The 16,683-nt window shown below is 40.8% G+C and overlaps 1 protein-coding gene across 5 annotated transcripts in view; it reads right to left on the bottom strand.

Moving 5' to 3' along the window:
- The window catches only part of PHACTR2 (phosphatase and actin regulator 2), a 127,197-nt gene that overhangs the window by 93,867 nt on the left and 16,647 nt on the right, over nucleotides 1-16,683 (bottom strand). The window contains exon 1 of one of the 5 annotated variants that reach the window (XM_088161665.1): nucleotides 5,137-5,591. The exons of 3 other annotated variants lie outside the window; for them this stretch is intronic. In XM_088161665.1, the coding sequence (XP_088017791.1) occupies nucleotides 5,137-5,149 (13 nt within the window). In that variant the 5' untranslated portion in view covers nucleotides 5,150-5,591. Of the gene's footprint in view, nucleotides 1-5,136; nucleotides 5,592-16,683 lie in introns of those variants that run through there. One more of the 5 variants, XM_088161666.1, reaches the window with a different exon arrangement.

The following is a 16,683-nucleotide window of genomic DNA, read 5'->3' as shown; positions in this document are numbered from 1 at the left end:
AAAAGAAGCACTGCAGCAACTGGAGTAATTGCTTAAAATATCATGAGTGCATGTCAGCACAGTGGAACCACAGCATTTCTAGCTAAAGAGAGCCATTTGAAGCAGGGTGGGTGGACTATCTCTACATTAGAAGATGTTCCATCATTTTATTGCTATATGGTATTTGGCTACCTCTAGTGCAAGTTTCTATATAGTCATTCTATGTGCTATGTGTATAGGCACTCGAAAATAACACAGGGAGCAGCAGCAGAAAGGAAGTTTAATCCTCACAGAAATGTTTTACAAGGTCATGGATTTATAAGCACACTGTTCCAACTTCTGGGTAAAGGGACATAAGCCATAAATATTATTCTAAAATTACAAGAAGAAGAAATTCAACTTTCTAGCAGACAGTGACCTGTGATACATTAGAGTGTTCACTTCAGCTGGGGCCATGAGTGAAAATAAGAGGCAAACTAGAATACACAATATAGTATAAAGGAATTGCTTTTTACTTTATTGTCCATGAGCAAACCATTTTGTGATCTATAGAACATGGCAAATGGACCCAATAAAAGAAACATGGCATGGATAGCTGCATTTACATAAATGTGGGACCGAGAAAGGAGGTGCTGTTGTCCCCTCTAAAAGCACCTTCGCATTTTGGGAGAAAATGGATAAGGTACCATCAAAGATCAAAACAAAAGTTGCTAAAGGATGTGACTGATTTTGCTGCTGGAGTTGGGAATTGTCTCAAGGACTCACAAACCTGTGGTGACACCGTCTCCATTGCAAGTGGTTTTGTGTTAATGGGTTTCCAGATTCAGAGGGACAATTCAGAGGAGCTTAAGCCTTAGATGGCCAAAGGATTTCAGAGCCCTTTTTGGGCAACAAATGAACCTTACAACTCACTGAGATTGTTAGCTCGCCTAGTTCTGCGCACAGTTCATTAGTTCATTTTGAAAACTATGAATTGATGAGAAATCAGGATCATAAATCCACCTCCCAGTTTTGTTCTTCTGCCTGTTATATTTTTTCTCCTCTGTGTTTTAGAAAGATGTACCCTGTTTTCCTCGAAATCAGGTAAGACATAACAAAGTATCTGTAACATCAAATCCTTAACCAGCATTTAATCCCAGCAGTTTTACATGTAAAGGATGCTAAATAAGTCCTATTGACTTACAGAAAGACAAAAATGACCAGTTAGTTCAAAAGCAAGGGAATTTCCATCCACAAACAGTTTCCTGTGTCTCTTACTCTTCCTGTGAACACATGATGTCATGCAGAAGGCTAAATTAACCACTTGCTATCCTCCCCATCCCACAGCATTTCAGGCTTCAAGTTAAAGTCTCACCTCAATGGAAAGCTCTAAATTTCACTATAGGTCAAATATAAAATTGGATGTTGTTACTGGATATTCCTCAGAGATAGGCTATAGGACAGATAAGACCTCCAGTCCCTTTAAAACACATTTTTACTTGAAGGCATAGCCTGCAGCCACAGCTGCAGAACCTACATAATTCAGGGTAACAATTAACCACAGCTAGCTCATTACTGCTAAAATAATATTCCAAGTGCAAAGAAGTCATATAAATCCCCAAGAAACATGAAACAAGGCCTCCTGGTTTTATTCACTACTGGTATGGTATGCATGACACAGGATCACTGTGATGCCATTCACCCCCATGAGATTCTTCCCCCAAGCCTTTGGCACATCACACTGGCATTCTTCTTGGTAAGAATGAATGTATAACACTTGTCTGTTTTAAGGCGAGGTGCCTGTCCAAGCAGGACACAGCTGACTAGGAACTCTGGGGGAAGGGATGTTGCTAATGTCACTCCTTAAAGGAAATCCCCCTCAAAATGCATCACTTGGGAGCATTTCTATTTCCACAGCTTCTTTCTTCTTGCTACTGCAAGTTTCTTGCTGCTTTTATATATGCTTCCTCCTTACCCCCCACCCCGCCCAAAAGTTATTTCCAAACCTTCCTATTTTTTAAAAATGAGTTTTGTTACATCACTGCTGTCTCCAGGCTTCATGTGTTCGGCCCAAAGTAGATGTGTGCAGCAAAGCTGGAGCCCAGGACCTGCCAGAGGAGGCTGCTGGCTGCCCTCCCCTGACGAGAGCAGCAGGCAGCCTTGCAGCTGAATACCTGCAGACAGCCTGTCACAAACAGCTGATGCCAAAATAGGCAAAAAATACAACTGGAACTGTCCTGTTGTGCCCTACACGGATGAATATTTTATTGTTATTCCAGGAAAGGTTTTTAAAAGAACACACGAGACAACGATTATGTGGAGCTGTCTCGGTACACAGATAAAAATAAGAGCAATCTAACACTTAAAGTAAAGGACTTTTTTCTAAACCCCACAAAATGGCATCAACCGTAACAGCTAAAAGTGTACACAGGTGACCTATTAGAAACACCAATCTTTTTAAATGACAGTTTTGGCCAGAAAAAAATTTTAATGATGGCAGAGGAGACGAGTGATGAATAACAGAGATATTTCTGTTATGCAGAGCAGAAAATGGAGTTTTGCCCAACAATTATCCATGGTCTGACTTTGAAAGTCTCTTCAGCAGCATGATGAGTTTAATAACAGAGGCCTGATTCACTGACACTGATACCAAATTGTTATTTCTAACACTCAGTAGCTAAAACAGGCAGCTTTGCTAATATTCTGCAGTTCTGTATTGGCAGAAATAGCATTTCTGCAGGAAGAATTTGGGCAGGTATCCAGTTTATATACATCAGTGTGTTTACATTTTAGTTGGCTGCTGAAGAAAAAATTAATCAGGCATTTGGGCTTAGGGATGAAAATAATCCTGCTGTTCTCTGATCTCATAAGTGCCCAGATGACACCACAAGGGTTTCAGAGGTGTTCTCACATCCCTGTAGATGTCAGAGGGACAGGCCAGATATACAAAAGTATTCAGCTGCACAGTCCCTACTGTGGCATCCCAATTAGGGATCATGAGCCCTAAACATTCCTCTACAGACCTGGCTGTGTTTACCCAGCACTCTATAAGCTCTTTGGAAATGGGTGTGATCCCCATACCACTAAAGTATGGAAGTGGCTGGACTCTTAGAAGAGGTGCCTGGAGAAGGGAGCATGTCCATACTCCACGTGGGGCTGAAACCCACTGGGGGTTTGGGGCAAGTTGACCACAGGCAGCAGGAAGATCACTGGTAACCATGGAAAAAACTTGATTACAGCCTTCCACTCTGCCATGATGTCTTCAATATAGCTTAGTTTCATCTGTTGTTGGATTGGTTTGGGGCTTTTTGTTTTTCTTTTACAACTAGATTTTAGTTATTGTCTGAAAGGATTGCCTTAACCAATTTCAATGGTATATAGGTTGTTTTCTAAAAATGGAAAGCATCAGTCACTGTTTCCACATGAGAAAAAGAAATATCTGGAGTTATTCAGCAAACTAATGTTATAAGAAGCTTTGAGAATAGCTGGTAAGTTGTGCTGACATCAAGCCTTATTTTAACTTTTTGCAGATAGTAACCAAACTGGATTCTTCCTTAGGACAAAACAAAGCAAAACAAAACAAAACCCAAACCAAACCCCAAACAAAAAAAAAACCCACACAGAGGAAAATCTGTTTCTATGGTTTTCAGACACTAGCTTCCCTCTTCATCCCCCCAAAACTGGCCTTTAAAATAAATGTGACTCATTCCAGAACAGATTCTTATAGCTGGATTAAAGTGGAATCTCCATCAAGACTTCAGTAGTATTAATTGTTGATGCTGAAGAGTGTAAAAACCTGGAGGAATTAGCAGCTCTGCCTGCCAGGGTATCTCTTGCCCACAGACATTCCGTGTCGGAGAGCAAGAATCCTTCTCCTCCAGCAGAAAATTCTGCCTCGTCATGCAATATCAAACTCAAGTCATTATCATTTATTATGTTAAGGCTTCTTAAAAGCTAGCCAAAGCACAAAGTGCAAAGAGTATTGCTAATCTTATTTATTTCCAAAAATGAACATTTTACTAGGACCATGTCAGGTTTTTGGATGCTGGCAATGTAATTTTCCATGATGTTACATCTTAAATTCTAGAAAACTTTTTTTTCCTTCGTCTTGAACTTTATAGAAATAAAGGCAGCAAGACCCTCTTATCTGTTTGTCACAGAAACTGGTAATGATACATGTGAGATGAGAATGACCTGGACAGCTCAGCAGACATAAGCAAGAGTTTGCTTCTACTATTAAAAAAAAAATCAACCCAAAACACCCACAACTCCCCCAAAATCACTGAAACCTACTGTAGAATAAGCCTTGCCACACACTGTAGAGGTGATTGTCACTTTTAAGGTCAACATTAGACAAATCTGATGATCTGAGCAAGTTTGAAAGGGCACTGAATCTACTGCAGATTGTGTCTCTTAACATGTATTGCACTAGTACCAATAAATCTGTGAGATCTTGACATGTTCAAGTTTCACAGCAGTCAAAGCAGCATGCAAAATACCTGTCCCAAAAAGCTCTTCTTTTTCTCTGCCTTGTGATACAAGGTAATGCAAAAGTGAAATGCAAATAATGCATTTCATCACGGATGAAATTATGTGCGTGCCTCCTTAGAAACCGTGAAGTGCATTATTTGGGATGAAAATGCATGATCTAAAGTTGGAACATCAAAGAAAATAAAAAGTGCAAATATATTCAGTATTTTATGTGCTAAATATGAAAGAGAGTAAGGCATTATACAGAGAAAACAGAGCCAGCCTTAAAATAAGACAAATGTAAGCTAACCATTATCTACTTTTTGTTAGCTTTATTAGTTACCTATCCACACCTATTTCAAACTGTGAGAGATATTTCTCTCTGAAGTACATGCATTTTCCGTTCCTGCCACATTTCCTGCTTATAGCTTCCAAAATAACACGGAATGCCTTAAAAAGGCAGATCATACATTATGGTTTAGGTTCACATTTCCAGTAAACAGACTTAGAGCAGGAAAAACCAGACTGTCAAGGGGTTAACAACTTAAGTGTGTCACATTTTAGACATAAAAATTTGCTTTAATAAAGGACATTTAAAAGGAAGAAGCCACAGAGGCTAAAGAAACACATCTCCTGCAGCAAGTGAGAGAGGATACAGACGAACCCCGTAGCTGCACTAAGAATGAAGATCTGTTTTATTTCACTTACCGGAATTATCCATTATTCCCTCTCGGTATTCAAAAAGCAGAGTTCCCCAGAAAAGCAGCCGGAACGGTCTCAGGCTCGCTAATGAAGCTGGCTGCCCTTCTCCTGGTTATTAGACCTTGCTGGCAGTCAGAGCATACTTCATGTACTGACTGCAGTAGACATCACCAGGAAATTTATATCTCCAAGGATGACAAACAGCCATTAGCTCCATTATAGGCTGATTAAGATTGTGTGAGCCTATCAAGTAGATACTTAAATCCCCCAGGGTTTTACATCTATGAGGGGAAAACAAAAGAACTCCTAGCCTATAATACTGAATATTTGTTTCTGAAAAGTAAAAGAAATGCTGATGAGGAGAGGTTTAATGGGTAGGAAGGCAAATCCTTAAATACAGAAGGAATATATTACCGAGCAAAGGGCTGCTATTTATCAGTGACGCAACAGCAAAAGTTTTAGGGAGAAAAAAAAAGGGGGAGGAATCTGTGGCTGAGAAAGTGTTAGGTTAGGCTACAATTTGCAGCCATTAGCCTTGGCTATGCTTTAAATCCTGCAAGTTCTGCACCTGATGTTCTCTACATCAGGTGTTCTAGTTTTTGTGAGAAACACAGTAGAGGTGCTTATCTGTGAATGCATATCAATATATTAATTGCCTGGAAACAAACATTATTATAGTGATCATAGCTGAATGTAAGAAAAGGGTGAAAAGTAACTACAGGGCTTTACTTCTTTCAAAGTCAAAGTAAAACACACTGAATGCTGGAGGGATTGGGCTCAACAAAATCTGAGTGACAAGCTGAAATGAAGAGGTATTAATTCTAAATTTTCCATATCGCCTGAGACTCTGAATCACTTTTTCTGAAGGCTTTTCCCCCACAGAAGTAAACAAACAAACTCAGTATAGACTCATAAAAATTTCCTTGTAATGGGATATTAGGGTTCCATCCCCCATTTTGGCACTGATTTGCTGTGTAACCCTGAATTAGGCATTTGGTGCCACAGTGTTTGCTCAGTGGTGACAGGGGCACCATTACACCCGTGGCCTTAGGTGACAGAGAATGTCACAAAGTACTGACACTACATAAATAATGCACAGTATTTTCTCAGTATTTGTACCTTCCAGTAGATAATTCACTCCAGTCCTCTTTATTGTAATGGGGAAGGAATATAGGTTTTTTGTCTCCATTATATTGACCCTCTGCCTCACAGCATCACATAAACAACAAAATATATTTTCAATTCATCATTTCAATTCAATGTCCCTTTGATCTTATATGTCTTTTACAATTTTTAAGTAAAATATGGTTACAGCACTGATCTATTTACACTGATTAAGAAGTGGAAAGAATCAATGGCTGAGAGCTAAAGTCATCAGCAAGAATGGAGAATATCTAGGGCATACTGGATATATTTTGTATTTCCAGAAAGGAAGTGCTTGGAGGGCTAAGGAGAGTCTAAAGATTAGAGATCTGTCACACTTCATATTAAGCTTCTATTTATAAATGGCTTATGAAGAGCTTATAAAAAAATAGAAGTTAGCATAAGCATGTTGCATTAGTACATGTCACAGATAGCTACAACCACACTAATACAAAGGGTTAAAGATGACCAATACGGAGCTTATTCATTTGCTAGATCCTGTATCAGTTAATGACAATTGATTAATGTGCCAATTTGTGTAATTGGTTAATGTGTTTTTGGTGAAATCTAGTTGCAGAGGAGCACTAAACTGGAGTCTGTATGATGACCATCTGATAAAGGCAATCACTTTTCTCCAGCTCCTCCGTGGGAGAGAGCTGCCTGGAGAGTGCTGGGTTCCTGCAGAAAAGAGAAAAAGTGCAGGCTCTTGGTGCATCTTTAAAGCTCCTCGTCCTGGAGAGAGCTGGGGGATGTACTACAGCACTGGCAGACTGCTCAGGAGAGAAGGGCAGAGGATTGTGCCTTTGTGCTAGGATGCTACTGCTCTACTATGGAGCCAACCAAGGGAAAAGCATGCTGCCTGTGTGAGAAGAAGAGATGGCTTGGTTTTGACATGGGGCTCTGCAGAACTGCAGGGCAGAAGGAGAGATATCTTAAATCCCACCAAGTAAAGTACACAAATGTCTTGTGCTGACTGAAACTAAGAGAGATTGATGTTGAAACCAACTTGTTTACTTTGAGTTCCACTGGAAGCTGGAAATAGGGAGCTCTGCACTTGAGAGGCCACCAGGCAATGGTGCAGCTGTAGGAAACCAGTCCTGACCCCTGTGGCTGGGGAATACAGGTGGGCAACTCTCCCTGCCAGAGAGTCCAGGGGAAGATGCAAAGTTGCACCTACATAGACTTCAGGGAAGTTAGGAGCTCCAGATAGTGAATATTTCTATGTGCAGAGCAGTCCTAGTGTGCGTGCTGTCGCTGAACCTCAACTGCAGGACAGGTGAGCTTCATGATGTCCTTCAGAGTGCTGGTCCTCCAGTCACACAGATGAGAAAACCTGCAGGAGCATACCACAGCTCCCTTCCTGCCCACATGCACAGGTTTCCTTCCAAGGATGCCCTGGAAGAGGCTAATGTGTGCCCAGGTCCCTGCCTGACATGCAGGTCAGATTCACAGCTTCAAGTCAGCTAAGAATCAGGATTGTAAAGTGTTCAGTTAAGGATCAGGATTGTAAGGTGCTAACTAAAGTGTGGGAAGTCCGAATTGCAACAGCTTGGTAAGTATTGAGTTTGGGTGCTTCATCATGGCTGTGTGACAGGAACGGTTAATGAAATTAACTGTTACTGGAATTTATTAGCTCTCGAAAGCTAACTATAAATGGAAATTTCATGTGACGTGTGATGTAAATGTCCTCCATTTGAACAGGAAGTATCTCACCAGGAAACTTCAAAAAAGAGAAAACTTTACAAAATATGTAAATTAGGGTGGGATTTTAAAAAGTAGATTATTGCATAGAAATCAGCAGATGTGTATGATCAGACGCCATTGTTACAGGATTAAAGCAATGTCAGCCTGACTGAACATGGGGGAAAAGAAAGATATAGGTAATCGATGGAATTCAACAGACACCGTGATTGTTATTGTATATTTAGAAGTAAAATATACACATATCCCAGGCATACATTTACTTAATTTGTGAGTACAGAGCAGCCCCATCACACTGCACAGTTGCATGACACCAAAATAACTCAATCTTTTTAAGGACAATTTTAGGTAAGGGCTAAAAAGATCAGATCTCCACAGGTGCAAAGCTCTGTGTTCATCTTGCAAAAATCTCATACTCCATCAGACTGTATCCTGGTTTTCTTTGCCTATGAGGTGGTCCTATCTAACAACCCATTTCAGCCATTGACACTTAAGTCCTGGGCTCAATTCCTTGTTCATCTTGATTTTGTGCAGGCTCCTCCAACACCTGACCTAGGAATGGTTTGTACCGTGCTCGCTTCCCACACCTTGGCTGTGTGAGGATAAACACACTGGAGGCTGTGTGAGACCCCAGTGCAGAGCTAGGAGCCTATGGAATTGCTAACCCAGACAATCAGGGCCAACCCCTGGAGAAGAAAGCATTCCAGGGTACATTAGTAGCACTGCTAATTACACAGAGCCCTAACGATCCCACTCTGCAATAGACCTGATGTACACGGCCTGCTGCAGCAATGACATTTCACTCCCAGGAAAATCAATGAGGATTCACAGAGGCACAGAAATCTGCGCAGGTAAGCAACAAATAAAGAGATCAGGGTAAACAGAGACCTCAGAGCCCAGCCATCAAAAACACTTAGAGCTGACAAACCTGCAGAATTGATGGACAGCTTCAGCTGTGGTGTTTCCAATCATGACAAAGATGCCTAAGAACACATTTAGAAAATGTGAAATCTGTCTCTGTTCAGCGCACATTTGTCACTGCAAAGATCTGATTCTGTAAGATACCATTTTGGGCAAAATGTTCCACTTCCCTTTCACAGTGTCTGTTTCTTCCCACACAGAAATCATCAGGCAGGTGTCTCTGGGATAAGTTATACTTGTTTTTAGATGCTGTGGGTTTGAATACTCATCGCCAATACTCTAAATAGACAACTTCATGCAATTCTTGTAAGTATCCACCGAGTCCCAGGGCAACGACTGCACTGAGTACAAGCATCTGTAGCCCTCCAGAAGGTATTTCCTTCTCTGAAGTGCCTTTCCATCCACCAGTGGTGAGGTGGTTTCACTGAGAGAGAAGGAAGGACCCTGTGAGAAGGTACGGGAATGGCAGCAAAAGATCTGCACTCTGCTACAGACATGTCCCAATATTGCAGTCAGTAACTAAGATTGCTGCTTGTTACAAAGTGGCTTGGGTGCTCACGGACTGCACCAAAATCCGAAATTAGTAATATGTCTATAAATACAAAGTTGCTAAATGCACATTCTTCAGGCTTTATGTTTATGAAAACCATCTCTGGCACGTTCTTGAAAATTGCTAGGCAAAAGGGGAAACCTCTTGAGCATGTGCTGGGCAGTATGCATGGAATAGGCTTCCCTTGGAAAGGGCTGAGGATTTGGCAAAGCGCAGAAGCAACCTCTAGCACAAGCCTTCCATAAGCCTCACTAGCAATTCCCAGCATTGCTGGGAAAAGGTTTTGCCAAATGCCTTTTCCCAGCCTTACAGAGGCAGAAGAGTTTGAGAGCAGGATTCTTGGGAAGAAGTTCCATTTCGACCTGGAATATTGCTAATACACAGCTGTGAGTGCAGAGAGTGCTTTGTTTTGCTGAGACAACAGCAGGAGCCTCCTGTTCCCCAGGAACTTTATCCTTGAACAGCCCGGGCAGACGCGGTGGTTCTGACTCTTGCTGAAAGCTGCAAGGGGAGAAGCAACACCTCTAAGTCAACAGATTCAAACTGAGAAAACAAGGAGAGAGTGAGATCCAGACAGCAATGTGGGGTCGCTGTAGGTGGGGAGTTTCACAGCACAGATGGGTTTTCAGAAGGAGCAGGAAAGGGCTGGGAGTATGGGAGAGAGGGCGGCAGGGCTGAGTGAGAGGAGGGACAGAGAGGAAGTGGGAGGGGAAAGCAGGGACATGGGGACAGGTCAAGAAAGAGATTTCAGCGTATCGTAAAAAGGGGAGCTCAGCAGGAGATAAAAGCATGGACAAGAAAAACATCTCTAAACACTTGATTATTTAAGAAAATTGTAATTTTTTTCTGTATCTCGGATTTAATGAGTTCATATCTACAAAGCAGCAAGGCATGTGTTCAGTTTGAAATACCTAGAAAAATAAACACAAGGTTTTCCTCTTTAGCTTTCTCACCGATTCCTTTATGGAGGCTTTGCAAGTATCTAACTGCCTACCCAGCCCTGGAAATATTTAGAGGATTTCTTGGATTTGGATATGCTTGAATGAATTGTGCCTGGCATGGCCAAAAGTAATATATATTAACTACGTGCTGGTGCCACCATGAGCATGGCTGCACGGCTGGTGATGGGGGCTCACAAACAGGATGTCTAATGGCTTCAAGCATTTTTACTACTATTAAACCAGCTTAGAGCTATTGGCAGGCTGTCTGCCTTCAGAAAACAATTAAATCTCCTCAGAGTCAGGTCCAGTTGACATGCTGGTACAAATGCAGACTTGTCCATGCTCCATCCTCCCTCTTGGCCAGCCATTACTCCTGCATCACTTGCCCTTCTTCCCTCGTCTTGCCCTCTCATGAGCACAGTTCACACACAGCCTAGGCTGTGGTTATTCCTCTGTGTTCTGCCCTTACTCTAAGTCAGTCTCTGTGCCATGTACCAGCTCGCACAGAGCCAAGGGTGGCTGCTACAGAGGGAAGTTCTGCAGATCTGAAGCTGCCACACGTCTTTCACTGAACTGCCAAGCATTTGCTGTCAGGATCAAAATATGCCCTTCTGTTTGCTTTTTACAGTCTCCCAAAATTGGAAATTACTTGGAAATGCAAATGGCTACCAAAGGGATTAGGGCTCTGATTTGGGAAGGTCCAGAGGTGTGTTTTCCTCTCTGTCACAGAAAACGGGGTAAGTGTTCCAGGTGAAAGGCTACAAGACCTGGGCAGCCATTTACAGTGCCTGGCGTGGGTGCTCATGCCTTAATATAACATATTGCTCACATAAATGAATTCTGTCAAGCAAACTGAAATAACCTCTCTCCTTTTCTCTTTAAATATCACAAACAAACGCTTTGAAACAAGTTACTATTCCTATGGAAACAGAGATGAGCTCCAATCAAAACCTTATCTCGTGGCGTGGCCTTTGCTACCCAGAGTGCTAAGCCAAACCAGGTATAGAAAATAGGGAAAATCAGTTCAAAATAAGATTTTTGAAGTGAAATTTTAAGGTATCAGGCTGTCATAATCCTTAGTACTATATAATCCTTATAACAAGGAATAAAAGATTTGCTTCCACATATGTACTGAAATAAAGTTCCAGACAGAAACTCTATGGGCTGTGGGCTTTTCACACCTGAGACAGACAGTTACAGAGTCTGTTACAAAATATTCTGACTTTGGAAATCTAATTACATCTTTAAATGTTCTGGAACCATTATGATATTTGACCAGATCAGGTATTTGTCTTAGAACAGATTTTCTACAAAGAGGTCAAACTGAAGCTCTGCACACAGGCACAGCCAGTTTTGGATCGCAGTTTGTCTCTGTCTTGGTCATACCGAGGCCGGTGCAGTGACACCTCCATCTCAGCATTTGACCTCATCAGGATGGTAATACAAGCAAAAATACTTCAGCTTTCTATTGCAATGTGAAAAGTGAACACACTTTGTGAGTCACAGGGGCCAGGGCACCACGAAGAAACAAAATGCCTTTTAGTCTGTCAGTGAAAGAGTGAATAAAAAGAAATGGTCAAAAACTGAGACTAAGCATGTTCAAATAAAAACATGTATCCATTGCAACGGCAAATGTGATTAAGCTACCAAGGCTATCAGTGGATTTTCTGTCTGGAGGTCATCATATCAGGACTAGATGTCTTTCTGGATGACAACAGTAAAATACAAGTCACTGAGCTCAACAGAAGTGTTAATGGGCATAATTTAAGGGCTTGTATCACATAAGTCAGACCTAATAACCCCTCTGGCATTAGTGCCATGAATGTATGCAAAAAGGCCAGTCTTCATTATCCTTGCCGAAGACAAATGTCACACTTTTATCATGCCTTAATGACCGCATTCAATACATTTACAGAACATTTTACCCTGCTTCTTATCTCAGGACCTTATTCTTACCTTCTGCCCTCTATTTTTCCTCTTGTGTCTTCTGCAGACTTTTCTCTTGCAATCTTATGAGCAATAAAAAGAGAGGGAATTTAACCTCACTGAGAGGCATAAACATAGTTCTATTTCTATTTTCCCTTAAAGTCTGTTAACAGATAATCCAGTAAAGAAAAAAACAAGGAAAGACAGTATATATCCCGGTCTGAGGATCTGAAGTGATACCAGCTTACAGTGAAGCCAACAGCAAAACTTCCACTTCAGTCAGGCCAGGACTTTGTCTCTGGACATAAAACATGTGGCTACATTTATGTTAAGAATAGAGGAGATTTTGGGTGTTTCAGTTTGTTTTAAGTAGTGTGAGTGAAAATACATCAATAAAGTCTTAGGCAATGGAATAGAAGACTGCATTTAAGATATTTATTGGCATGGCTTAGCCCTGTCTCCCAGCTGAAGTAAAATTTAGGCAAGGAAGAGCTAGATAATGATCACTTAAATGTCAAATGCCACCTTTAGGAAAATGAACAAACAAATACCAAGAAAGAAAAAGCTTTTCAAACTCCAAAGGCAGACAAACAACTGCTCGTGTGCAGTCATGTGCTGTAAGTGATGCACTGTACATTCAGCCAGACAAACTTGATTGCCTCTTTGGAGGTTATGTTTTGTAACTTGATTTGTGAGACACAAACCTGAGCAGACATAAACTGGAAACAAAAGAGAAGACATCTGACAAGATGCACTACAGAGAGGTATAACTTCTGCTGTCTTTTCCCTCCTGGTACTGCTAGTTATCATATAGATCTTACCACTAACCTGCATTGCTTTTGAATTCCATCGTGCACATTATTAAAGTAAAATCCATCACCCATCAAATAAAGGACCACTCTTAGGTGCTGCCAGATATTCTGCAATAGTTGGAAAGGATAATGGCATGAGAGCCTAACTAAAGCAGAGTGGAAAACACCGCTTGAGCGTGTTTTCCTAATTGACTTTTAAAATAACTATTTATCTATATTTATCTATTAATATACTCTATATTTTAACATATTGGGACTGTATTCTCTCTTAATTAAGCTATGTTACCCACATGAGCAATTGGTACAAGGTCTGATGGAATTATGTGTCATCTCTTCAAGCTCGGGGTTACTATTACTTCAGTCCTTGGGTTTCCATGGAGTTGCAATCATTGCTTTCCTCCTTCACTGTCAGGAGCTCAAGCTGAATGGGCTGAGTTACTGTGAAGAGTGCCCAGCATGCCCGAACAGGGTCTGTCTGTGTTCTGCCAGAAGAGACCCCTGAAAAAAACCATCTTTTTTCCCCCCGTATCTATTTCTCCTGCTCCTTCCTGACTCAAAGGGAGAGATTCATGACTGAGAACTTTGTCTGCATGATCAAGCTCCTCAAGGGATCCAGCTGGACTAGAATCACAGCTCCAGATATTGTACAAGGTACCTCACACTGGCACCAAAGGATATTTCTTTTTAATGACTAACAGTCAGATTGACTTCACCTATTCAAGTGCAGAAAGTGTGGTGAATTGATTGCTGGTGTGTGTGTAATTTAACTCTCAGCACCCTGGTCAGTTACAGGAATGTCTGATCAATTTGACATCTTCTCAACTCCTGTCCTGAACTGCTTTAGCTGCCATATAGAAGATTACTTTAGCTTGTGCAGCCTGATGATATTCTAATACCAGCAACAAAACAGATGCTCAAATGCACCTCAAAGGTACTGAAAGAATGGGTATATTTCAATTATTATAAAACACATATTTTACCTGCAGAAGCTCATTAACAACACCAGTTATTTTAATCTTATTTGGTAGCTAGTGTGCTTGCCAGAACTTACTGTAAAATGTGTGTGACAAACATAGCCCAGCTGATATCAGCAAAGTACATCAGGCAAATTGGCAAGCTGGAGATGTGCCACATGCAGGTGTTGGGAAAACATGCATTAGAAAGAGTTTGCTTCCGCTGAATGAATAGACAAGGTAAATATTTTCCATTTCAGGATGTTACTGCGTCACCATAGGCTGTACCTTTGTTAGGCCACAGCTAGCCAGTACAGCAGAAGTGAAACCCTAGAGTCATTTCAGGTAATAATGCTGATAATTCAGCATCCCAAACCTTTTCATTCTGAGTCAAAACTCCAAGTGTATTCCACTGTAGCATGGAGCCAGAGGATAAACTGCTGTTTATACAACAACATAAAAACAGTACAAAATGTGTACTGTTTATACAAAAACTTCCAGTGCTGAGAGGTGAATTACAATGAAATCAACAACACGTTGTAAATCTGGTTCAGACTGCTTGGTTGCTTTGCACAGAAGTGTCCACATCTGGGGAAGAAAGGCAGAAAGACCAAAGACTTTGAGCAAAGAGGCAACAAGAAAGCCGGGGAACTCTGAAAATACATCCCAAGGAAAACCTGACCAAACATCAGCTGAAAAAGATTGTGCTGCTAACAGTGAAACAATGCCCTTTTGTTTGGCTCCTGCTGGTTTTGGGAAACAGACTTGGTATATTGACAGATGAAGAAATTGAAGACATTTCTTTTCTATGATCAGTTTGTCATCCTAAGTGAAACAGCACATAAAGTTGTGTGAAAGTTCAAAGTGGGGTCAAATCCACATGGCAAATTCGTTTTTGCAATTTGTCTCCTTCCTTAGCTGTTACCCAAAATCCCCTGTTTATTGTAAAGTCTTTCACCTAGGCATCCCTTTCCAGGGCATCATGCAAGACCATTTCATCCCTTTTGGGGCAAACAAGTCAGCTCTCTTTTCCTGGGGTGGTAATAAGATGCAAAAAAGAACTCCAAAGTGACATTTGTAGGGCATTGTTCCTTTTCTTTTCCCCTTACAATAGCACCCACTGGCAGTTGCAGTGCCTATTTTGTGCACAATCTGGGATGCTGCAATTAACTTCTGAACACAGGTCTTTCCATAAAAGCATCGACAAAGGGGTAGGAGGGGAAATTATGTATCCTGCTTCATTTATTTCTAAAAATAACAACATTTCATCAAGAACATGATGCTTGAATTTGCCTGGAGAGCATATTTAGATAACACAGGGAAAGGTGCCCTCTTGAGAGCAAGAAGAAAAAGCTCACTAAAGCTCTTACAAAAGGTGGTTGAGCTATGTTGCTCTTCTCTTTGCATTGCAGGGTGGTGGGAAGTATAAGCTTCTTTACTTCAACAAGAAAGAGAATATTATAGAAGGGTGCTGACAAAAAAGTGTTTGAAATATTTTTATTTAAATTACTAATAGTGATTTGATTATTAAAATATAATGAATTTGAAATAGCTAATTATTTTGCTACTATTGTATTTTTATTTTGTTCCTGAGGTCAGCCTGGACAATAGGATTACAATGAAGATTTCCTCTTTGATTCCCCATTTTCCACGGTGGTTTTAAAGCACAGGTGTGCTGTCTTTCAACGATTTCCTTCCTCCAATTTGCATTCAGTTTAGCAGTGTGGGTAAATGGTACAATCACATGCAGTCTTAATCTCACAACTCTTCTGTTCTCTGCTTGTTCTCTCAGGTTGCAGCCTTCAAGTCTGACAAGCCCCCCCAAACTACAAGTATTTTGATGAAGAATTGAGATGGTACATTTCTTGTGGTAGTTTCAGCATTTCTCTAAAGCAGTTTTTCAAGTATCTTTAAATCCTTGCAAAACCTTAGTATTGGAAGTAAATTACTTGACAGTGATTAACCTCTCAAGTGACTTGGAATTTTACCTGGATTTTGATAACTCTTTCTTTGTGCACCCTCTTTATATGAAAACCACACCAAAGGAGGAGTATGTCAATTGACAGAAGAGCATTTTGATTCCCAGTGCTATCCTCTCCAGTGCTTGCAACTTTCCTGGCTTGGCAATAGCTGCAAAATTTGCAAGGATATTCTGTAATCCTACATTCAAATCAGAACTGAAGCACTGAGTAAGAGCTAGGCCAGGGACTGGCACATGAAAGATCCTGCAGGAGATGCCCTTTTGGACTGGCAGAAAGCTACAGATACAAGTTTTTGAGAGCAATTTATCAAACTGTTGTATACTTCATTCATGAAGATAACATTTAGGCCATGTTTCCATGACATTGATTTCTGAACTAGACCTGTCCACAAATACAGGACAAGTTTAACAATTGCATTTCTATTTTATACAGGAAAAAATCAGTTGAAAGAGATAAACCTTAATGTGCTTAGCCAGAACCTGAAGATTCTCTGCTATATATCTCCCACAGGTTTTTAAGTCCAAATCAGGAATGAAATACCTTTGGAAGCAGGCCAACAGTTAACCTTAAAGGAAAAATTCATATATCATGTTGTTCTAAGGTTGCAACAAGCAATGTAGTAGA

Source organism: Sturnus vulgaris, chromosome 3, assembly GCF_052056855.1.
Source record: "Sturnus vulgaris isolate bStuVul1 chromosome 3, bStuVul1.hap1, whole genome shotgun sequence".
In the NCBI taxonomy this organism is placed as follows: domain Eukaryota; kingdom Metazoa; phylum Chordata; class Aves; order Passeriformes; family Sturnidae; genus Sturnus; species Sturnus vulgaris.
Note: the sequence above shows the minus strand (reverse complement) of the source record. Positions and strands in the feature narration are given on the sequence as shown.